At 37.5% G+C, this 24380-nt stretch overlaps 1 protein-coding gene across 2 annotated transcripts in view; it reads left to right on the top strand.

Moving 5' to 3' along the window:
- The window catches only part of LEMD3 (LEM domain containing 3), a 51487-nt gene that overhangs the window by 4005 nt on the left and 23102 nt on the right, over window positions 1-24380 (top strand). For both annotated transcript variants that reach the window (XR_005931478.1, XM_030002779.1), the window contains exons 2-3: window positions 17102-17136; window positions 19554-19620. Coding sequence is in view for 1 of the 2 variants with exons in the window: in XM_030002779.1 (XP_029858639.1) it covers window positions 17102-17136; window positions 19554-19620 (102 nt within the window). In the remaining variant the exon portion in view is untranslated. The remainder of the gene's footprint in view (window positions 1-17101; window positions 17137-19553; window positions 19621-24380) is intronic.

The following is a 24380-nucleotide window of genomic DNA, read 5'->3' as shown; positions in this document are numbered from 1 at the left end:
AGGTGCATGTAATGGGGGAGGCTTAAAACTAGGTGTTGGGGCTGAATTTAGGCCAGCTAAAATAATATAGATGAGAAGATTCAGAAGAGGATTGTCGCTTCTATCATGCATAATGTTCAAATGATTTCTTACTCAGAGCTCTGAAATAGCTATGAAGTCCTTTAGTTTTTCTGCACATGCGGCATAAAATGTTCAAAGGCAAATCAGAATTGGGCTAATTCTTCTGTATCTAACCTACATATGGTCACTTGAGGTAAGGTTTTTATGCATTTAGCTGTCTAAAATGCAGATAAATATCTATGGGGCTTTTTCTAAAGCATCTTAAAACTGTTGATATTAAACTACTTTTTATGTTTACATAAAAGACCAACTAATGCATAGGCGCACATTGTGCTTGCTATCTCTGACAGTGTTGGATGTGAAAAGAAAGGTCATGGTGGGGGGCGTGGGCTTGGTGCTGGTAGCCTCATTCATGAGGCTCTGGCTGTAAAGCATGTTTTGCTTGCACCTGCCTTCAAAATACCATGGAATTCTATCAACTTCTTGCCAAGCCAGCATAGTATTTTGTCAGGAAAATGGTAGGTTTGACTTTAGTCTACTTCCTTAGGGTTCTTCAGACCCTGAAGAGTTGGGTATCTCTTCCAACTTCTTTGGTTTTGTTTTGTAATGTTATTGTGAGCATCTCGGGTAGCTGCTCCTGGGAGTTAGTTCTAAAGTTATTTTTCATGGAAAGTTGTTAATGATATCGGATCAGTAGATGTTGCTTTCAGGTCTTGTTTACTTTCTGAAAGATGAGGGCACTAGTACTACGTTTAAGGTTGTGATATGAAATAGGTTGTGTTTAAGTTACTCTCACTGTTTCTGCTCCAGTACTTTGCCTGGGGAGTAGTTGATTTGTGAAAAACCACCACCAACAAAAAGTAATGTTTAAACTTTAGGTAGGTCTTGTTTAAAATCTTATTAGGAGAGGCTTTTGAAAGTGACATCTCTTGCTAGTAGTTTCGGTCTTTCTATGATACTTGTTACAAAACAACTGCTAGGAGGATAATCCTTACTATATTTGCTACAACTTGTGTTTTTGAAATGTTAATTCAGGTAGACTTAGCAGTCGTGTATATTGCAAGTGGAAGCTTATGCAAATCACAATTCTAAGAGTTTAATTCTATTCTATTGATGTTCCTTTGTTCTCGATTTTTAAATCTCTCAGGTGTTAAAACTTCTATGGAATTTTATGCAGGGTGTTTCATTGTTAAGAAGTTAGACTTGCTGTATGAAAGACAAGAAGATGACTGTTGCGCTCACGGGCCTGCAAATTACTATTAAGGTGCTGTGGTATTTCACAGATAACTGTTACAAATCTACTTGCCTTCTAAGATCACTTTCTCAGGAGAGTCTATCTTCTTGACAGTGTTGGCTTCAATGGAAGAAAATGAATTCTGGATAAGGAATATTTATAGAAGAGAAGATAGTAAAGGGAGGAAGCAAAATTAAATTCCTGTGTTGTGTGGCTATTAATGTTGCTTGTGCTTTGCAAGTGATACTCTGACTTGTATTTGACAATATAACAACTTCTTCTATTGACATGTTAGCATATAGCTCTGTTTCACTTTCTGTATATTGCTTTAAACTCTAGTCAGCAAGTATTTCTCATCTAGGTGATACAAAAGAAAATCCTGATGTACATCTTAAAGACTAATCTCTCTTGTAGCTGATCTCACTTCTGTGGTTTGGTAAGTTTTGGATCAAGATCAGTAGATAAAAAAAACCCCTAGGCTGCCTTTGTAAGGTAAAGCCAGGCAGAATAGTTAAATTTCCTTAGGATCCTTGACCTTTTTGAACTCTAGTCTTCCTTATGGTATATCAGAAATAACTCTTAAAAATGCAGAACAAATTTAGCTGAGACCTGTACCCAGGAAAGTCCAAATAATTGTTACGTAGTGTGAAATAGTTCACCTTAGCTGACAACTTCAAGTCCTTCCTAAAGGATAATAAACAGTCTATTTGCCTTTGCAGCAGATCTGTAGTATAAAGTATAAATAATGAAAATTGCTCATCAGTATTTGAAACAAAAATTATGTAACTTCAGAATTCCTGTTTTTAGGGAAATAGCGATGTTTGATACTTTGTTCAGAATATTTAGAACTAACTAACTTGGCATTCATACCTTAAATGTGCTGCTGTTTGCAGATGTGTACAAAACTTTCCTTATGCCATGACTTTAGATATTCTTACAATGACCTTTTTTCAACGTTCCTGTTGTAGGCTATGCTTTTTTGTGAAGTAAGTCATGGGAAATTGGAACTAAAATTGCTTGCCTGCGGAGCAGGGATGCAGAAGAGCTCTGGCAGGATCTGTTTTCGCTAGGTATAAAAAACTAATGGAAAGTTTGCACTCCATTCCATAGCGCATGGTAGTTTTCTCAAAAGAAAATTTGGTTTCTGATCTGAGAAAGTTACAGGTGATCTAGGACCTGAAAGCAGATCTGGTTGCAGCTTTTCCATGTTTATAAAGCATTGCAGATTAGAAAGGAGTGGGAAAGCAAACTTGTGTTTCTTCTGTTAAGAACCTCTGCCAACTCTAATAGTGTTCTTCAAGTGCAATGCAGACTTCTTTCTGCTTAGGACAGATGCATACAGCGATAATGGATGTTAAGGAAGAGCCCATGATACCTAAGGACTTAAATTTAGCATTGTAGGAGCCCCGCTTTGCACTGTTTAATAAAGTATCCCAGTATGAGAGGAGAATCAGGCCTGCAGTCTTGCTATTCCTGGGGACCAATTGTGTTTCTAAAAAAATCATTTACATTTAACTCCTGTTGACATCTGTGTTTCATCTGGGAGTAGTAGGTCGCAAAACTTTGGCTTGATTGCTAACCCAGCTAAGCTGGCAGGAGTGCTAGCATCATACCCAACAGATCCCTGTCATGCTTCTAGACTTCTGCTTCAGAAATAGCATGAACGTGTGAACAGGCCAGAGCTGCTGTTTGAGAAAGTTGTTTGGTCACTTAACAGAAAAGCTTAGGCAAGTAAATTAAGCAAGTACATCAGTTTTTGTTGACGAAAGTGCTGTTCCAGTGCTGTGGAGAAGCACAGAGTCCAGTGTAATCATGAGGCATATATTCCTTACACCTTTAAAGTTCTTCTAGGTATTTGTATTCTCTGGTAAAATTAGTTTTCTGTTGTGCTTTGTGGTAGGTTGAGGGGAGTAAGTTGACTGGTTGAGGGATTGTGAAATCAAGGTATATTAAGAAGAAAAAGTGATTTTTCAGGGGACTCGCGTGTTTGCTAAGAACTTCAGTAGTAGTATCTTTGTCCTTGCTCTTCCTTTCTTGGCTCCTACTGTTGTTGCTGGTAGGTGTAGAGTTGTGGGAGAAGGTGGCAATGCCTTTGCTGTGATTGTAATAAATGAGGTCATGGTGTAACTCTGTCACTGATCAAAATAACCATGATGGCTTCTGTCCACTGAGGAATTCTGATTTAGAAAAACTTGGAAAAGGAGTGGTGTTACTGATGGAAAGCAGCATACTGATGGATGCAAGGACAGATCGAAGAACCACTGCACAACTTAAAGCTGGTCTCATATAGGTTCCTTCTGTGTAGAAGGTTTGCTCCAGTTTATAACATCTGATGTTGAGTCCTATACTATCCACAATGCTATTTAGTGCTGTTTCTCTTCTCTGCTGTGTGTTTGCGGTCTACTGTGGAGGGTGAGAGGGTAAGGAGCAAGTGAGTGTGGATGCATGCTAAATGTGAAACAGGCAAATGCGGTGTGCCTGCTGGGGCTAGTTTGTTGGAGGAGATGTGCTGTTATGTCTGGTGTTGTGCAGAGATGAAGTCTTCTTTTTGCAGAGGAAAGGATCAAATTTTCTGCTTACTGAGGGTTGTATTGTAACACAGGTATTTTGAATAAAGCTGCCCTTTTTAGAGTCTTAAATTCCTTCGGCTGCTTTAAATGAACTCTGAGTGACAGACTGAATTGATATAGAAGACTGTTTAATGTGGGGAGAAAAAGAGGTAGGGGCTTAAAAAGAGAGGTCTAATATTGAATTTAAGTGGCATTAAAACTTACTAAGTAATCTACAAGATGCATTGAATTCTAGTGATGCTGTCCTGGGTAAGTAAGAAATAGGTCTGTTCATAAATGAAGAATTGTAAACCAATTGCTAGGCCAGTTTTTCCTCTGTCTTAGAGAAGGCCATTTGCTTAATTAAAAATTGGAAGGTGGCTTGTTAGAAAACACTTTTTTATATACATAGTAAGACTTCCTTCACACTGCCTTTATTCAATTAAGTCTTAATACAGGGCTTATATATAGGTCACATCCCCTTAACCTTTTCTGTGTTGAAAAAGTACAAGAAACTTTTATACTTGAACTCATGGTGTCTTGGGTAAACGCAGCATCAGCCTGTCCTTGCTAGGTAGTCAACTGAACTTCATCATGAGAGGACTGCTGGGATGAGTTGGATAAATGTAGTGTTACTCCGGACTAGATTTTTAAGGCCACATCTGGATCTTAATTTTCCTTTTCTCCACAGAAAAGTGTTTCTTTGAAGGTCAATTAAATCTCTGAATTGCTTATTGGAGAAGCCTCAGACTGTCCATTAACTTCATAACCACTTATGTTAGCTTTTGGATGTTTTCAATAGGCTGTGTATCAAAGCCACTCACCTTAACCATCTGTCCCCTCAATACTTGTCATCTCACTATGTAGTTATACGATAAAACATTCCACAGCACACTCATTCAATAATACTTATCCCAGAGTCTGTTCAGTATCATCAAGCTGCCCAACGTGAACCCCTTATGTCCAGTGTTCCTGTGTCTCACAGCACAACTTCATCAAACAAATTTTTAGCTGAATGTTTAGATTTTGTTGGTCATAGAGAGCAAAAGTCTAGCTAGAACGAATCTGAAACCTGTCAATAGATATTGACCAATGGAGCATTTACTGTGAATGAGGGATTTCAGATATCAAAAGGTAGTTGTGTGGTTTGGTTGGTTTTTTTGTTTTGTTTTTTTTGTGTTAGTGTTGCCTGAAACAGCTCTTGGTTGTGGTGTGTGGTGGTTTGGTTTTTTTTTTAATTCGCAGGATATTTTCTGGGAAATGGTAAAACATTCATCATGAAATTTTCTGTTCGTCTCTGGCATTTGACCTATATCTAAAAGTTCAGTGGGCTGTTTGTTCTTTTTCAGGTGTATGCTTCAGACCACCAAAGAGGGTATTTGTTAATTTTTTTGAGTGACAGACTGGGTGGTGCATGTGTGACAAACCCCTGAGAGGCCTCACTCAGGCTATGGAAATCCACAGTCAAACCGAATGATTGGGGAGGGGCCTGTCTGGCAGTCTTGCTTGTGCAGTTTCTCATTCTTGCAAATTCCTTGGAAAGAGTTTACTGTTACTTTGTAAATAAGAGAAAATGATTTACGAAATTCCTTGGTGGGATCTTGAAAAGAAGAGGAGAGTGTGATGTCAGGTTCATCTTAGTCTGGTTTTGTATTGGTTTGCACCTGATGTATGAACCAAGGAAGCTTCTGGAGGTGAGAGGCATAGTGTGTTTCAAGGAAAAAGCTGGAAAGGTGTGGGGGTTTTTTTTGTTTGTTTTGTTTTTTTTTTTGTCAAAGGAACTTTGTGCTGTCTTGGGGAGACTTTGTCTACCTGACAAAATGAGGTTAGAGATGCAGGTTTCCTTCTGGAGAAGGAACTAGTCTCACTACTTGTTTTGGGGTTTTGTTTCTCTTATCTGTAAGCATGTGAAGTACTGCTTATGCAAAAGCAGTTTTGGATAAAGGTGTTCCTAAATCACTGTGGGAAATGGGTAATCTGAGCTGTATCTAAAGGATATATTCATGTTTGGGTACTTCATATTTTGTGAATAATATCAAAATGAACATGTGTTTGCTATAAACTTAGGAAAAAAAATAAAATGGAGTGTTGAGAACATCTGAAAGAGCCATACTGTTGTACTGTCTGTGCAGTGTCCTTTGAGCTAGTTGTTTTTCATTTCTCATTGAAAACCAGAAATACCAGCCTTTTAAGTACTCCTGAGAGCTCATTCATTCAGAATGGGCAGATGTATATGCACAGTCTGACTTGGTGATCCTAGGTGTATTATGACCAGTGTCTGTTCAAAGTTTGACTTCCATCAAAGGTGGTACTCCCTGCAGAAATGCTGTAGATGTTTTTTTTAGCTTGTTTATATTGAGCACTAATGTGTCTATGTACTTTGGCATTGGATAATGCAATGGCTAATGCATTTTTTGATTTATAACTTTACTGTATTCTTTCTCTTGACCTTCAGCTACAGTTGCTGCTTATGAACTAACAACAAAAATGTGCAGATTGAGTACAAGTGCACATGAAGTAGGGGAAAAAAAAACAATGGGATGTTAAATCCAGACTTGTTTTATTCCTCTCTATAGGATGTGTAGTATTAAAGTAATTCCTTTGGAGGAAGAGCAAACTGTGGAGGGAAATTGCATGAAAGTAGCAGACCTGGTCATGGTGATTTGAGGACCAAAGGCCAAACAGAGTCTGCGTATCCCTTCTGTAAGGGAATGAATTAGCATGTGACGTCCTTTGCCATTCAGGAGATGGGAATGTACTGAGCTTCTTAGACAAACCCTGGCATCAAACTGTTAGCTATATGGCCAGCTATACTTCCTTAAGCATGACATAAATGGTTTGAGGAAGGAGAGTTCAGATCTTGTTTTGTACAAGCACCTAGCTTTGTACTACTAAGTAGTAGTGACTTACATACTACAGAGTTTTCATGTATCTACAAATAGTCAATGGTGTGGTAAGGTTTTATTGTCCCCGGTGTTTGATATCTCAGTAAGAGTCACTTGTTCTTCCTTTCCATCCTCTTTTTTTGCTGTTTCTGTACAGCAGATGAGTTTCTTGCCAAGATAGGTTCTTTATTCTCTCTAGATCCACCTGGCTCAGGAGAAGTGCACACAGTACTGCTAGAAGATGCGTCAGCTTAACCTATGAGCTGATGATGTAACCCTTTAACTAATAGGCATAACCTGTTTAATTAATAAACAATTATGATAACAATATTGGAAGCCTTAGTTCAAGCAGACTCTTCAGCTGAGTATAGGAGCCATGGCAAGGCATGTGTATAAGGATAATGGTGATGTATAGCTGTGTGGTAGTCCAGTTGTTCCCTTCAGATAATAATTTTGATTTGAACCAGCCAGTTTCTGCTATCAAACAAAATGCAGCTGGTATGGTGGACAGCCTGGAAGGTTAGCCAACTCTTCAGAGTCTTAGTCCAGCTGAGTAAAAACGGAAGTTGCTGAATACTGCCTACTTTTACTCACTTCCAGTCAAGTGGTATTATGTCTTGAATTACTGCTGCGCTCATCCTGGTTTTGAGCTCTGCAAACTTCTGCTATGTGTGGTGGGCAGTTTTCCTTCTTCTATTTAGCTAATATGGATACTTGTGGTAAGCTGGCTGCTCCTTCCTCTGTGAAAGCTCATCTTTGTCATCACAGGAGACCTGCTAGCAGCTACCTCTGTATGTCTTGCATAGAGTAAGCTCTTTTTTCTCCTTAGGATACACTAGGGCACCTGTTTTCAGAGTTTTACTGCCGTGTTCAGGCTTTGTATTGATCATTGTTCGGTAGTTCTCCTGCTCTTGGTGCAGCAAGCAGTGATAGACCAATGTGCGCTGAATGGTTAAAAGGACAGAGGCACAGCAGAAGCCCAGTTTTAAGTATGAAAAATCCCTATGTGATCTTTATCTTGACTTTGTTAGTGCATTTGCTGTCATGATTGAGGGTCTCTCTTCAGAGTTCTCCTGTTAGTGTTCTCCATTTGAATGTTATCTTTGGATGCTGTAAACTGTTCATACTATTATAGTATATTACTAATACTTTGTAACTGAAGTCTGCCTGGAAGGAGAGGTTATAAGTGGGTATTTTTACAGGAATCCTTCCTGCTTGTACGAGATCACAGGAGTGTTTCTATCCAGCCTGGGCCCCATGGCAATGACAGTAGATTTAATATTTAATTGCAGATTCACATTGATTCTTAAACCCTCTGTGTTTTAATAACACTTGCTTTATGAGTTTGTTTTCCATCTTCAACTTTGGAGTTTGAGGGAAGCAGACCACTTCCTAATTTAACATGGAGCTGCTGGTGTTGCCATATTTTCAAGGTGGAGTTTCCCCTGCTTCTGAATATCTTTGTGGGTTTTTTTTTCATTTGTGTTCATTTATTGAAGTCATGGGTGTTTTTTGACCTTAAAGTATAAGAACCTAAAATATTTGGGAAGGAGCACAGAGGAAGGGAGAAGAGCTATTTCAGAAGCCTATTCCAGTTCTCTTGCAAGTGAAGGTATTCTCTACCCATTGTAAAATGCGGGTAGGTGTCTTCAGTCTTAACGTTTCTCCTGGTGATGTTTTGCAACTGCTGATAAAAGCAGTCTTAGTGTGTTGGGTTTTTTCTTTAAGAAAAAACATTTAAACACTAGCCTATAATGGAGACTGTGTGTATATGTGTGCAAGGAATGTAATATTACCTAATTGTACAATGCATGGCAAATGCACTTCTGAGCCATTTTTCCTTATAGAACAGAGACAGCTGTTTCTTCATTGAAATGTAATGTTTTGTAATATAATGTAAAAGGGGCTGTGTGCAAATTCCGTTGCTATAAACCATTTCCTTACATTGGTAGAAAATAAAACTGGAGAAGAGAATACTTCATTGTAAGAATTGTTTTACCTTTCCCCAAATACAGATAATGAAAAATGATGTTGTAAATAACCAAGCAGCTTAATGTGCTCTTGCCTAAGTGTGCTCTTGTACTGAGTATGCTTCACTGAGATTAATGGAGGCATAGGGGAGATAGAATTTGGGGTGAAAACCAGTTCCTGGGTGGGCGTAGCCACTGGAAGTACAGTCTGGAGTGTTTGGTGACTGGCACTTGCTACTTCTGATGACACCCCCCACTCCTGAGTTAGGGGTATGAAACACTGCCTGAGCCTTTTCTGCCCAAATTTCTTAACCTGTCTGGTTAATTTCCCTCGAGTTGGGGAATGAAAATGCAGTTTTGTTTTCTTGCCAATAGTGTTCTCAAGCTTGTTCTGTTTCTTGGTGTGGCTGCATTGGTTCTTGTTTGGGCTCATTTACCTGTTCCTTCATATATTGCATACAGTTATTTTCACAGGGTCTGCTAGTAGAAAAAGTGAACTTCCATGGTTTTTTCATATGTACAGGCAGGTTGCACATTCTTGCTTTTGAAACAAGCAGTGTCTGTACTATAGCTCTGTAGGTGTTTTTCTTCCCTGAGTCTTGCTGTGGTTGATGGTGATCTTTAGGAAATGGGAGACCAGAAAGAAGGAAAGGCAGCCTCTCTGTTAGTATTTGTAGGTGTTAGTTTGAGGTATCATCTCTGTTTGGAATGGGCACTTTGATGCGGTAGATTCTAGCTGGCAGCAGTATTCATGGAGTGAATGTGGCAATAATATAGTGAAAACTTCTGAAGTCAGCTCTGATGTTTTGGCAGCTTTCAGTTCTGGATTTATTTTATAAGGCTTTTTGCTTAAAAAAGGTGATGTTCTGAAGAACTGACTTAGAACCAACTATTCTTTCAGTTTCACAGTACTGGGATATCTACAGGCACTACACAGATTAAAATATTTTACTTTAATCTTTTAAGCACAAAATTTATTCTAGGTTTTCAGTCATTAATACAGGTACTAGAATGAAACAAGTATTTTTATCCTAGTGAAACTGAATAATCTGGTGAGAAGCTCTCCCAAAACTTTAGTGTCTCTTCTTAAATATGGACCGAATTGACAGGACTCTTGAGAGCATCTTTCAACATTCAGGTCTTTTCTAACCAGTATTTAAATAGGCAGGACTAGATTTAAGCATTTTTAGAAAGGGTGATACAGCTAAAATATGGAGAGGTTTTTTTAAGAAGCAGTGAAGAGCTCCAAAGAGAAATTCTGGTATTTCTTACCCTTTTACTTACAATAATGAAGACTGATATTTTCAGGGCTGAAAGAGAATGTGTCTGAACTGAAATGTCTATCCCAAATATGATAGTTTTAATTCTTTTAGAGGTGGGTTTTGTCAAAAAAGAGATTATGAAATAATTTAGTTATATCATCAACGCTTATATCACCTATTGACAAACAGAATGAATTCAAATGATACTGGGGAAGAATGAGCATTAAAAGCTCTCTAAACTGAGGAAGTTGAAAAACTGACTTGATGTTAAGGAAAGATTTAGGTTTTTTTAGAATTCTCAAATCCCTGTGGTAGATTGTGCTGCCATTCAAAATTGGTATGGCCAAGGACGATTCAAACTGTAATGGTGTACTGATTTAGAACTATAAAAACTTTTTCCAAAGCACACAAAGAAGATCTGTAGTGAAGGAATTGCTCAGCTTGACATATGACTTGGTGTCTTAATATCAAAGCACAGAGACTTAGCCTACTGATTCAAAGTGGCTTCTACCTGAATTAGCATAATCTGGAGATGGAGGTCATGCAAAGCTGCTCATTTGTTTTTAGTGTTGAGTAATTGCAAAGAGGAGAATAAAGGCAGGATTATTTTATTTAAGCTGTTTGAAAGATGGAGCTCTGGAATAATTTATTTCCTGTAATAACTTATTTGTTTGGTTTTTTTTTTTTTCCTGGCATTTTAAGGTTTAGGAGCTTTAAGAGACAGCATGTTAGAATTGTCCTTGACACATACACAGTATGTCACTGGGTGGAATCATTACTTGACCCCAAACTTAGAGAAAAAAAGTTACAGATCTGATTGTTGATGTTAAAAGTACCTGGATTGTAAAATTATTGAGAACTTGTTTCCAAGGTTGTGTAGAAAAAAGCTGGGCTAAAGGCCCATTTTGGGTAGCAGTGCTTCCAGTATTGTTGCTTCTGCTGTTAACAACACATTATCCAGCTAATTTTTTTTTTTTTTTTTTTTTTTTTGACAAAGAAAAAATTCTAATGGAAAGTATTAGGTTATCCACTTACTGAACATACCTTTACAGGACAAATTTTGGAAAAAATACTGCTTCTGTTTTGGGATTAGTCTGCTTGTGGCATGGTGGGTGGTGAGGAGAAAAGTACTTTTCTGTTTGCAGGGAGGAACATTGATTCTGATTCCAAGTGGCTAACTTGGAAGTGTGTGTTGCAGTGTACAGTCTCTGAATCCTTGTGTGGATGGTATTTGGCACTTCTGGTATCACCACATTGAAAAATTAAGTGCTTACAGGTTAATTGGGATCATTCTTGTTTCTGCAGCTGTGGCTTTGCAGCTCCTGGAAGTTGCATTGGAAAGTCGCTTTTTTGTTTATAAAATCAAATTATCTGTACGTTCAGAAATAGATTATGGCATTACAATGACTCTGTTAAAAATGTTAGCTTAATACTCTGTAGTGGTCAAGAAGGAAACACAATGGTAGGATTTTCTATTTTTTATGAAAGGAATTGATAACAAAGTATATATGAGAGGATATATTTGAGAGTATCAGTATGGCACTAATAATCCATGGTGCTCCTTTATTTTGAATAGTGTCCGACTGTGGTCTCCAACCTCAGAAAGCTCATAGCAGAGCTACAAAACAGTTCAGAGAGTAGCAATATGATCAAAAGCATAGTATGGCTTTCATAGCAAGGAGGAATAGGACTCAAGTGTGGAAGAGTGAGGACCAAGGAAGAGACTGAGGAATGAAGTAAAGGCATGAGGATTATGGAGAGGGTGAATAGGGTCTGATTACTCACTATCTCCTCTAATACAAGGAGGAGTTTCTCAAGTTAACAAGTGGCAAGTTCAGAGTAAGCAGAGAAACTGGTTTTTCACACATGCACATTTAAGTTATGGAACTCTGTGACCATATGTTGCTGAAGTTAAAAGCTTGCTTGGGGTTAATGTGGGACTAGACAAATTGGTAGGGAAAAATACATTGGAGTTGATAACTTGGGGGGGAAAGCCACTTCTGCCTGTCTCAGGAAGCTTCTGAGGTGCAAATTTTTTTATGACTGGGAGAATATTCTGTTGAAATGTCAGCATATACTTTATATTCTTACGCTCTGACACTCATTTTTGCCACTTTTGTTCTGTTGATTTCCCCCCTCCAGTTAGGGACAGGTGTCTCTGAAAAGAGTAAAACTTCTTGCTGCTGCTGGAGGCAGGATTCTGGGCTAGTTGAATCCTGGTTTGTCCTGGTGGGACTGTTCCTTCATGCTTCAGTATTGATGTTATCTGTTGAAGTGTATTGAATACTGAAACTGCAAGAATGGCAACACTGTTTGGGGCAAAGTACCACAGCATCTAGGAGATAGCAGTAGTGGAAGGATTAGCTAGCTACCTTTTGGCATCCTAATTTGGTGAGCGGAAGGTAACTGGATCCCTTATTTTGGTACCATGTTAGTGATACAGTTCTAGCATATATCCTAAGCAAGGGTATTTTTATTTGTGCATGTCTTCTTTCTAGGTATGACTGCCTGTGAAGCTATGTCAGTCTTTGGAACTTGTACTAGTAAGGCTCTATAAAAGCTGACTTGTGTGCTCATGAATGTCTGCAATTAGACTGCAACTTCATGTCTGTTAAACCATGCTTTGAAAAAGAGAAATCCCACTTTGTGCTCCCTGTTTGTCTTGCTGAAGAAAACTAAATACTATGTCTGCAATTGTTACCAATGTATTAGGGAGGAAAATGGGGGGTGGTGGTGAGTGGTTTTATTGTTACTTTAAAGATGAAAGCTTCTGTAGTCTTGCAAAAATTAACCTTGTATGTTGACACTGACTGTGCTTGTATTCCTAAAGTTGAGCATCTCTGTGAGATGGCTTGGTACATGCATTTGTGTTGATGGTTCTAGTTGGAATGCTTTGGAGCTGTGCTGTGACCCTTTGTTACTTGAGACTGACCAGTTCTGCCATTCTGAGGAATTCTAGTAAGTTGTCAACATTTACAGCTTGTCCCAACAGTAACATGTGTAAATTAGTTACTTCTAAGGGTCATTAGTAGTTTTTTCAGTTAACCAGAACAGTATTTGCATGCTGCTTTGATTTCTTTTGCAGGCTTTTTGGTAATCTTATCGTCTTGTTCTTGATTAACTAGCATTTAAATAAGATCATTTATTAAAAATGGAATTTAAATAGCATATCCCTTCCTGTTCTGCAATCAAGTTTCATGTGAAGATGATGACCCTTAGTGTGCTTACTTTTTGTTTCCTTCCAGGTCTGGCCAAAGAATCCTATTATCATTACACCTTACCAGGAATAAAGCTCTTCTCCCAGTGTATCAAACTTTCATGCAAAATGTTTAGCTATTATAGTGTTTCAGGCAAGTTGGTACAGTTACCTTTGTCAAGTTTTTGAGGTTTTTCTTCCATGAGAATACGCTTGCTTTTTTATCCTGCAGCTAGTATTCATATGTGGCCGAGTAAAACTGCCATGCTTCTCAGTTTTGGTGCTGTCTGGGGAGTTCTAATGGCTAATGAAATTGCCGTGTCCAGGTAGTTTGTTGCATCCCTCCTTTTTTGAGGGCAGTGGATGTGGTTGTTGGTTGGTTGGCTAATCAGGAGAGAAGAGCCCCTGGGACATCAGTCAGGAGATTCCTGTTTTAGAAAATGATCTTGATAGTTTTTAGCTTTATAGTATAGGTAGATGAGAACTTGTTCTTTGAAGGTTATAGAAACGTGAGCTTGATAGACTACTTTCAAGGCTGGTAATTGTTGCTCTATGGTACAGGTCTTGAACCCTTATTGAGGAGGAGCCTGGGAAGTATGATAGCTTCACATAAGAAACTCAGTAATTAGTTACTAAATTAATGCTTAGTTTGGTAGAACAAGAACTTGTTACCTTAAAACTATACTTATCTATTGTATGAACTCTCAGGAAACCTTTTGAACCAATAATGTTGACGTAATATATTGAAATACCTTAAATGTGGTGGAGTAGATGAAAACTTTAACATCTGTGGCTGGAGCAAGTGGGAGGATTTGCTAAGAGCTTAGATCCTGGACAAAAGAAAGAAGGGTGGATTCAGAACAGAGGAATTACTGAAGTAGTTAAGGAGTGGCCTTATTAACTCAAGTTAATCAAGGTTATGTGGTAAATAGATGCAGATTGATTAACAGTTGTTAATTGCATATGCAGCTGATAAATTGCTGCAGTTGCATTTAACATACTTGGCTGTTAAGGCATTAAGCTTTCTAAACTATATTAACTTCTTATATAAAATGTATCTCACCTACTCATTAACTTGCCATAAAATCACTAACTTCAGAGGCATTTCATGGAAATCCTATAGTGTGAGTTAAAATAATGATTTACAAGGATTTTTAAATTTTTGTGATAGATAATTTTGAAGGAGAGCCCTTTTTTTTGGTCACTTTAACCACTATGTATTTGTGAAGGAGAGGCAAACATTGACTGATCTGGATTGCTTTGTAAATTCAATGTTTTAATTTGTCCAAATATGAAGTTGCTCACATGTGGGATTGACTTTACACTGGGATTGTGATACAGGGAAGATCTGAGTATAGCACCACCATTGCCTTCACTTAATTGCTGTACCGTTCTAGTGTATGTAGAATTGCAGCTGACAGTTTTCAGTTTGCACCTTTGCAGGCATGGAAGTACTGCATTTGTTTGTTCTGTGGGTTTCGTCAGTGCTAAAATATATGTTGCGTATACTGAAATATGTACACGGTTGTGTCTCATGCCCCACCCCCCTTCCCCTACCCCCTCCAATCTAAAACCATATAATCAAGATTTCACGTATGCTCAATAAGATTGACCTTGGGAAGAGACCATGATTACATAATTATCCTGTCTGGATAACTAACGATCAAACTGGGAGGTTGGCAGTCATCTAGAGCCTTGGCTGTGTTTCTCTAATCCTATTTTAGGCTATTTAGATTACAAGTTTAGTGTACTGGGAATGTTCTGCTGAGTTAATGAATGAAATACATACAAGCTTTGTCAAGTTGGTAGCTTGATAATCTAGTAGGCAGTGTCTGAGAATTTGCACCTATGGAATGAATCATGGAAGCGATATAGGGCTTGGTTTACAAGAGTACTTGAACATCATCTGCTTCTATCAGTTTTAATTAATCTGATATCTGAATCAAGTACTTGGATGTCTGTGAAAACCTGTCCCTGTGTTTGGGTGGGTTTGTATTTTTTTTTTTTTTTCCCATTTGCTGTGTCAGAGGAAGTTAAAGTGCTGCTTGCTGTTGGGTAGGTAGCATGCTTAATTTTCTTCTGAGCTCAGGCACATCGACAAACCGTTGTTTGCAAAGTTTCAGAGAGTCAAGTTTTCTTTTTCACACAGAAAACATTTTCATTGCCCCACTGTTTTATACATCATTTATTGGTTGTAATTGTAGAAAGGTGTTCCTTACCATTGCTACATGTAGGAGCAATGAAATGGTAGTCATTCCCACTTGAAACTTGCCTTTCAAAAATAAGGTGAAGCGAGTCAGCATCTGGCTGCTGCCAAGAGCTCCATGGAAGTTTGTGCAGGTAATAAAAATTACATTGTTTTACAAACAATTCATTTTTCTGTTTATAAAATCTATTATTTTTTTTTCAATTAGTCATCCAGATACGATTATGCTTGGCAAAGGTTAGGGGATCCCTGGTTTATAAGTTGGTTCTTAGTTTCTTTTGCATTCTCCATTTCTCCTAAATGAGAAATCTTGCCATGAATTTGATCTAGTGTGTCCACCTTTATTTCTCTTATTTTTCCCCTTTATAACTAAATTAACTGATCAGCTTAATAATCATGGTTATGGTTCAGGAGTCAAGATACTGTCAATCAGCTGACTGTTGGGGAGGCAACTCCTGATGTTTTGTGAATATCTTTATGCATGGGAGTGCCTTATAAGAAGTCACATTGATAACACTGTCAGAGGCTGTTGCTGAGTTATCTTCAGATGCAAGCAGAAATGCAGTGTGAACAGCTGCAATATCTGGGGGGTGTGTGTGTAATTAAGTATTTTGGACACTATTTAAGATGGTACTTGTTTTTTACTATGCCTTGGTATAGAAGGTTGAACTGCAGGATTTCAAAATGCATGAAATTCTTCCCAGACTGAGATTTCTTCCAGATTCTCTATGCAAATGCATCAGACTTAAAAGTAATGGAAAGTACTCTTTTTCTTTTGGAAGAACTACTTTTTGTAGAACTGTATATGGAGCAGTGTGCCCTTTCAAGTGCTACCTGTTCTTGGTGTACTTTCAACATCAGTGTGATGACATTTACAACCTAGACCTTCAATTTTGTGTCGGGTTTCCCAAGATAGATTTTTCTTTTCTTTTGCTTTTGTGCTTGGTGAACTATGGTCAGTAGAAGCTTCATTTCTTGTTTGAATAGCACATAGAACTGTTAATATCTGTATGAGCTCAAACTGTGGGTGAAGAGTGTGCAGATTAGAAAGGCAAAACAATATGCTTTAATGGTGATTGCTTCCTTTTCAGTTACCAGCTGGTTGGTCTTTAAGTGGAAGCATAGCACAAATTACTTGTCTGATTTCAACTTCTCTTCCTTGAAGAATATATTTTTGTAGCCAAGAGGAATATAATAGATAAAGTTATGCTTTTAGGAGCTCTGGAAAGTGTTTTGTTTAGAAGGGAAGGAATGGTCATTTAGTCACACTGCACTTTTCATCTGAGCTGTCAGTGTCATCTCTTACTCTTGTCAAAACAGAAAATGCTGATGAGTTGTACAGCTTTGTGTTGTATGGATTATTGCTTAGTAAAAAAAGTAGTTTTACTTTTTTAAACTAGACACTAAAAAATATAAAACCTTCAAATTAGGACTCAATTACATTGACATCTTTAAAGCAAGAGTTTGGCAAATGGCAAGCATGGTTTTGTTTGCATGGAAATAGCTGTGAAATTTGCAAATATACAAGATACTGCTTTAACCTAAATGCTAGTATAGTGCATTATCAAATGCAGAGTTAAGTCAAAGGTTAATAGCTGTCTAATTGTTATTTGTCACATTATGGACTTGTTTGTTTTTATCTAAAGATTACAATGTTGTCATAAAGCTACAGTGCTGGTATACCTTTTTAGTATTTTCAGACTCTAGAATGAATTAATTTTTTTCTCTTTTTTTGACAGTCAAGAATCCCTTCAGTGAAGAACTAAAAATAAAAGTAAGTAAAACCACTTAATATTGAGATTTTAGTCTGTCAAATGATTGTATAAAAACAATATAGATTCGTTCAGAAGGATGCAGTTTCAGATGTTTTGCATGAGATTAATGTAATTCTTGAAACTCTAAGGTTTTGATTTTTTTTTTTTTTTCATCTTGGGAAATGTCACTAGGATTACAAGATTTGGCTGTGGCATGCTCGTTGCTTTATATACTAAGAGAATGTTACATAATTTGTGTTGTAGAGCTATGAGGAAGAATTGTGGTCTAAGTTTTGAGACTAAATATATCAGTTTGTCTCTTACTGTTACCATTTGGCTTCTCAACCTTGAAAGACAGCTGGTAAGAGATGATTGACTTGAAACACCAGGATCTTACTTAGTGCCATAGAAGAGCAAGGGTTAGCCTCCTTCAGAAAATGGATTTAAAAGTTTGTTTTTTTCACATTGATTCTATTCTGTTACTTGTTCCTATATTCACTCTTTGAACTGGAATATCAGGATAACCATTTTTGAGATGTCACCATTGAAGATATCTGTCTTATTAGTTCTGCAGCATGTGTTTTGGTGGTTCTCTCTTCTGGCCTTCAGTCTTTCTGCCTGGACTGTAAACGTAGTGACCTGCTTTTCTTAGGCATATATAAGCAGGTATTGCAAGATAATTGTGTGTGGGTTTTTTTTGTCTAGGATTGAGCTCTCCAAAAGTGAATAGTTGTGTACTCTAAGTAGGTAGCCTTGGGTAGTTTCTTGGGTAGAAAATGTTTCTGAATCTTTTGAACAGATTGAATTTTGTGGGGTAAATTCTGAGGATTCTTTCAGAATGACTTTAGTAGTGCAGAGAGAATACATCTTGTGCACTGGACTTGGCAGCTTGAGAACCTGTTTTGTGTATTACCTTCTTCTGTGTTTGTTGTGTACTGTTCCATAGTAATCCTACTCCATGCTTGATTGTTCATTAGCTACGAAGGTTATACTGTTCAGTTCCTCCTTTTAAGTGGTCTGCCCATTGATCTACGAAAAAAGAATTTGTTCGCAAAAGTGTTTCATGTGTCTGTCTCAGTGTAGCTATTAGCGAGGTCTTGGGTGTACCTACTGGCAAATAAATGGAACTTGGAGTACTGCTGTTGTGAGGTATGCAATAGAGGACTGATTTTCCTCTTCTGCCATGCCTGGTATTTTCCAGCCAGGAGATGAGTTAATAAAGTTGGTTAGTTTCCTGGGGAGTACTGACTATATCAATTTAATATCAATGATGATTTTGTAGGACCAGAATAGGGAGAGGTGATGCTGGTGATTGTTGATATCATCCATGGGAATTAATTTGTCAAATGTTTGCTCAATGAAAGAAGTGTTCTGCTTTTTGGTAGCAGTTTTCTTATGGAAAAAAAATTGGAGTGTTTAAATTTAAAATTGTCAGATAGTGCTGGTGTATCAGGGAATTAAACTTAAAATACATTGTTTTTTTCAATGTCAATATAATCAGATGCACAAACCGGAAAATTACCTTCCTTGCATATTTTCTGAATAAAGGCTGTAGTCTTATCTCAGTCATTTGACTCTATCCCAGGAGTCAGAGCCAACTTCAAGAAAACCCCAACGTTTTATAATGGCCTTTAGTACGCAGTGTATGTAATTGCATGTTCCTCATCTTTGTATTTTAAATAATTCCTTCTAATAGAAAATGTTTCTGGATATATTTCATTGAAATTGCTCAGTATTTTGATAAGTTTAACTCCCCTGTAAGTAACAATTATATGACATTCATGCTTGTTTTGGGAATTAGGCCTTTTTATACTACTGGCATATGCAGGAAGTGTCAACAAGATTGTATAGTCCACAGCTTTCTGGTGTTGGTTGGTTACGGTTTTTTTGTGTGGCTTTTTTTTTAAATTAAGTTACTGTGGTTTGAAGGTAGACAACAAATGTCTTAGTTTGCTATGAATTTCATGCGGGAATATGACCAGATGGTACTTTAGTATGGCTTGTATGAAGTGTCACTGCACATTTATTAAGAATAAAACTTTTATTTAATTTTGTTTAATTTTTGTTTCATTTTACATAGTAGCTGTCAAAAAAACCCAAACGAAAACCCACCAAACTTATTTTGGATCATTGTACTGTTCTCTCAGTAGTATTAAAATAACCTTTTGAGTTGTTGGTTTCTAACTGGCAGATCCATCACAGTCCAGAATGCAATCTAGTTTAGTTTCAGTTAAGATCTGAAAAATCAATATTGTGAATACTTTGATTCAAAATCTATTGGTTGTATCATTGTTGATGTGTGAAACACTACAGCTTTCCACCTGTATGTGTAAAACAATTTTTTTCTCATGGTATATAAAGATTTTGGGGGTAAATAGAAGAAAAATACATCTCTACTAATGTTTATTTTAACATTAATGTGTTTTTCTAATTCTAGGAAGATGAAATAAGTCTCATGATGAACAGCTTATATGCACTTCATGATAAATTGGCACAAGTAGCAGGTAATGCTTTAAAAATATTGTGACTAAGTGTTTTGGCAACAACTACAAAGAAGTCTATGCTCAGATAGTGATTTGCAACAACTGGTATATGCTGGGGCCGTGATAACCATTTAGAGTTCCTTTTGGGGAAACTAGAAATCCCATTTCTAGTTCACTTACATTACCTTTTTCACCAGTGTAGTGCCTTTTGTTGCAGTGTTTTTTAGTTAATGGGATAAGCTGTTGAATACTGTGATCCTCTATGGTTTTTGATCTAATGTCTTAATGCTTTATTAAGCTGCTGTCATTAAGAGGTTTAAATATGCTATATGTGAAGAGGAATATGTATTTATTTTAAAGGTAGTTATTTCACTATGGTGGAAAAATGTCTGAAAACCAAAATACTTTGCAACAATCAGAAAATGGTTACTAACACAATGAACAGTAGTGGTTGAACAAGATTGCCTTGTTAGACAAAATAGTTCAACTTAACCATACTAATTATATAGTAGTGAAAAGTGCTCTATATGGTAATGTGTCAGAGATGGTGTTTAGGATCAGTATTAATTATTGAATATTCAAAGTAAAAAATACAGTGTTTTTGCCTAGAGTCATAATTAACACAGCTTTAAACTATAGATATTTACACATCATAATCAGGAAATGGTAAAGTTAAGACTGTATTTATAACTTTGGCATCTGGTGAGCGTGAGTTACAGCAGAATCTATTTCATGACTATTAAGCCATTTATTTATCATCCTTGCTTATTTAATCCATAGTGTATTTAGGGGGCAGTGGTTTCGGGTTTTTTTGGTTTTTAAGCCTTACTGTTCTTTGTGCCAACTATTTGTTTTGCAACAGCAAGTTTCACCAAGAAGGCTTTTCCACTTATCAGACATTTCTCAAACATTAAAAAATGTGGAAACAACTCTGTCAGATATGAGGCTGACAATTTAATATGTCAGGGCTATATAGGAAATCTGTGAGAAATTTGAGCAGCTCTGTAATACCTCTAAATTGCAAGAGTAATCTTCCTGCAAAAGCTCTTTGTTTCCAGAGCATTTACAGTATCTGCAGTGAATAAAATAGATGTTTGGACAAACCCCACATACTACTTCTTGTTTACATTATTCTTTAACCCAAAATAGTGAAAGAATGATGTTAATCTGAGTACATGCAAAATAATAGCTGCTTTAGTCTTCATTTTGTTGCTTTCTGACTGCGAATGCCTTGCAGCGTTGATCTTTCACAGGTCAATTACATCTTGATACGCTTTTATCTCTTTCAAACTATTTCATACTTAATAGATGGTAGTAGATAATTCCATGCTATAAATCATTGGGGCCAAAAGAATTTTTTTCCATGCAGGGTAGCCAAACTGGTGTGTGTAGGAATGTCTTATGAGACCCACAGCTGTGTGCAGTAGAGCACTGACTGGCGTGCAGTGGAAGTAATGGGTTATGCTACTTCTCTCCCTCTTTTGAAAAGAAAGTATAACAGCTTGCTGTTCCCTCAGTGTGTCATCTGGCCCTCCGGTGGCCATACAGTAAACAGTGTTCTTGCCTGAATAAAAAGGTTTGGCACCTCAGTTCTACATCAGTGAAAGAAAGGGAGTCGTCTTCATTAGCTGGGGCTTACTTATGTGCACGTACACTTACAAAAACATTTACCTGTCTGCCTTATGAGAGCAATTTGTATCCTCCAAGATGACTGCTTTCTTCCCCAGTTCTCAAAGGTGCATTAATCTCTATTAATTAGTCTATTCCTGGCCAGGAGAATCTTCAGTACTTACTTTCAAAAAATATAGCTATGCTTTCTGGTTAGATGATCCCACAAACTGAAGCTGTGTTGTGAGATCACCTGGTTGCTCAGCAGAGTAGCTTTCATGCAGTCTGAAGAATGACCTAATTCATCTGTACTTAGAAGTTATCTTCAATGCCAAGTTTCTTGAGGTATGAGAGGAAGAAGTCTGCCGTCCGTTTTTGAATACCATATTGATGTAGACCTGGCACAATATCTGGAAGCTGTTTAAAAGCCATAGAACAGAGAAAGCTGCTAGAGAGATGCAGGGGTTTAAGTGTTGATCTTGTACACGGTGCACCACTTCAAAGGGCAGAGAAGTAAAGGAATGTAGTTTTAGTAAAAGTGGTGCTTTTCAGGTCTCTCTGTCACATACTTGGAAAAGTTTCTCTCATTTCATACTTGGCTATGAATCATTTGTTCATGTTATAACTATTAATATTAAAAAGGCAGGCTGGAAACTTGCAGTAGTCTGTTCTGTTAAGCTTTATTCAACATCTTGACTACCATGAAGATGGTCACTTCAGAATTTGGTTTCTAGCCCTCTTTGTTTTATTAGACTTCCTCCATTTTTACTGAGCTAGTTTCTTGCCCTGTCAAATTCAATTGGAGAGCAAGTGATGGGGCTTCTATTTTAGAAGGTAAAACACTGGAAGTTGTTTGAAGGAAGAAAAAGGGTAACAGTTTGTTAATTTTATTTGACTTAATATATACTATGTTCCAACTGTAGATGCCTATTCTGTACTGTGGTGCTCTGATATGATGTAAAATGATTTAATTATCCTATATAAAAATAGATTGCCTTTAATGCATCACTGTTCTCAGAATTACTAGTCTGCCAAACCTATGGTGAGTAAATGCCTACCTCACAAGAAACTAGAGGGAGAAGGAGTATCTATCTACTCATCCAGTTCTGAGTTGAAGTTTGTGTTCCTGTGTTCTTCTGTAATGGTTCAGCCTTTCTTCAAAACAGCAACTCTTTATAGACAGTATGTATTTCAGTGCCTAACACTTTCTCCTAAACCAAAAGATGTGCTTTATTTAAATTAGACGTCCTTCAGGCATATGTTGATTACTGGATGTCTTGGTCTTTCATGGAGAGACTTCAGTAGATCACATCCATTTTCAGCAAGGCTTGCAAAATGGATAAACCTAACCACTATATCCACAAGAAGCAGCCAGCTACCCATGGGTATGACCCTTCTTTTTTGTACGTAAGGGATTTTTATTTAGTTAGACATTTCTTTTGCTTGGCATTCTCTACAGAGTGATGATCTATCAGATTTGGATGGTTCCCTTCTGAGCTAGTAGACAGCACGGGTCCTTGAGATGCAGGAGTGAATTAGACTTCCATATGTAATAAGGCTTACTGATACGTCCATGGCTGGAAGAAAATCCTGGCAAAACACTAGATATTACTTAATTTCAAGTGTCAGCTACTGTATCTGATTGCTGTCCCAGGCTCTCTGTTCTGTCACTCTACTTAATCTTTAGTTCTTTAGGTAATTGATATTGTGCTGTTTCCAACTAGTGATTTAAAGACTATTTAGCCAGTTCTGGTTTTCCGCAGTTATTAAACTGTTGAATTTGCCTTTGGGAGATCAGGCACTCTTACTTGCTCTCACAACACTTGTTCTGTTCCTGCTTTTCTTCAGCTACCCACTTTAGTGTCCTGCTGCAAGTAACCTGTAAGCATGGGACCTGCTAAACAAATGTTTTGTATGCCATTTGCTTTTTGTATTGGTTGACTGTATCACATCAAGCTATAAGCTAGAGACCTGTGCTAAATCCTTGTGTTCCTTAGATTTCCACTGGGTTTTGGTTCTGGTACTTTTAAGAGAATGATTTACCTTGTAAAGCAAATATTTTAAAATTCTGAATATTTCTGTTAAGCGTATATGCTGCAGCTCATACATTCAGCTAAATGCCTAAATGAAAGTCAGTTTCAAATATTCTAGCCTGCATGGAAACGCAGATCCGACTTACTTTCTGTACTGAAAGCAATTGTGAGAACAGACTTAAATGTTTCTTTAGAACTGAGCCTTTAGTTGCTTTTTGTTAGTATTTCTAAGAGAACAACTCAGCTTCTTATGTGGCTTGCCCAAGTACTCTAACATAAGCTAAAAGGTAATTTTGTGATCCTTGTTGGGATGTGTTACTTCTCCCCTCCCTACAAAGGCAAGTAGAATGGTTCTCTGATTGCACTTGAAATTGAAGTGATCTCTGCCCAAGAAAAGTTTGAGCACAAAGATCCGTGCTTTCTGTAAGTTCACAATAGGCATTTTAACAGAGGGGCAGTTTTTACAAAGAGCTTAGACGTCTCTTGCAGCAGACCTGTGTAAAGGTTTTTTTTGTTTTGGTTTGGGTTTTTTTGCCTCTGCTTCAGTTTTATTCCTGGGATATAGGGCCTCAGATGGAACAGTTGGGAAACATTTTTGGCTCAGACTATGGAAAGTGGGTTTCCAAGCCAAGTGGTTAATGATTGCACCAAAGTTATTCAAAGTAAGCCTTCATTTGCAGAACTATTAGCTAAAGCTTGACTGAAATGGCATATAGGAATATCCTGCTGTTTGCAGTAAAACAGAAGGTTGTCTGACTTGTGAATTGCCTAACTTTCTGCAGGCTTTCAAATTCAGAGTTTCTCAGAAGAAAGCTGTTAAAAGGTTCTCAGCAATAGATGGGTTGGAATGAGAAACTGCATCTCCAGCAGCTTTTTATATAGGACTGAAACTCCATAAGTCTGATTAGCTTACTTGTTTGAAGAGTGGGAGGCAAGATGAAAGTGATTTTTTTACTCCCCCCCCAGCATTGCATGAAGGTAACTTGCACTGATGGGCCTTTGACATTGTCCAGGCCTAGGCAGCAGAGGTGTTTTTAACTGTTAAACTTGTTCAGAGGCAAGATAATGTGAAAAAAATTTCAGAAGGGGGACTGTGAGGAAGCTGTCTGCTGGTTTTTGAAGATGAGACCATAAGCTGTG

Source organism: Aquila chrysaetos, chromosome 26, assembly GCF_900496995.4.
Source record: "Aquila chrysaetos chrysaetos chromosome 26, bAquChr1.4, whole genome shotgun sequence".
In the NCBI taxonomy this organism is placed as follows: Eukaryota; Metazoa; Chordata; class Aves; order Accipitriformes; family Accipitridae; genus Aquila; species Aquila chrysaetos.
Note: the sequence above shows the minus strand (reverse complement) of the source record. Positions and strands in the feature narration are given on the sequence as shown.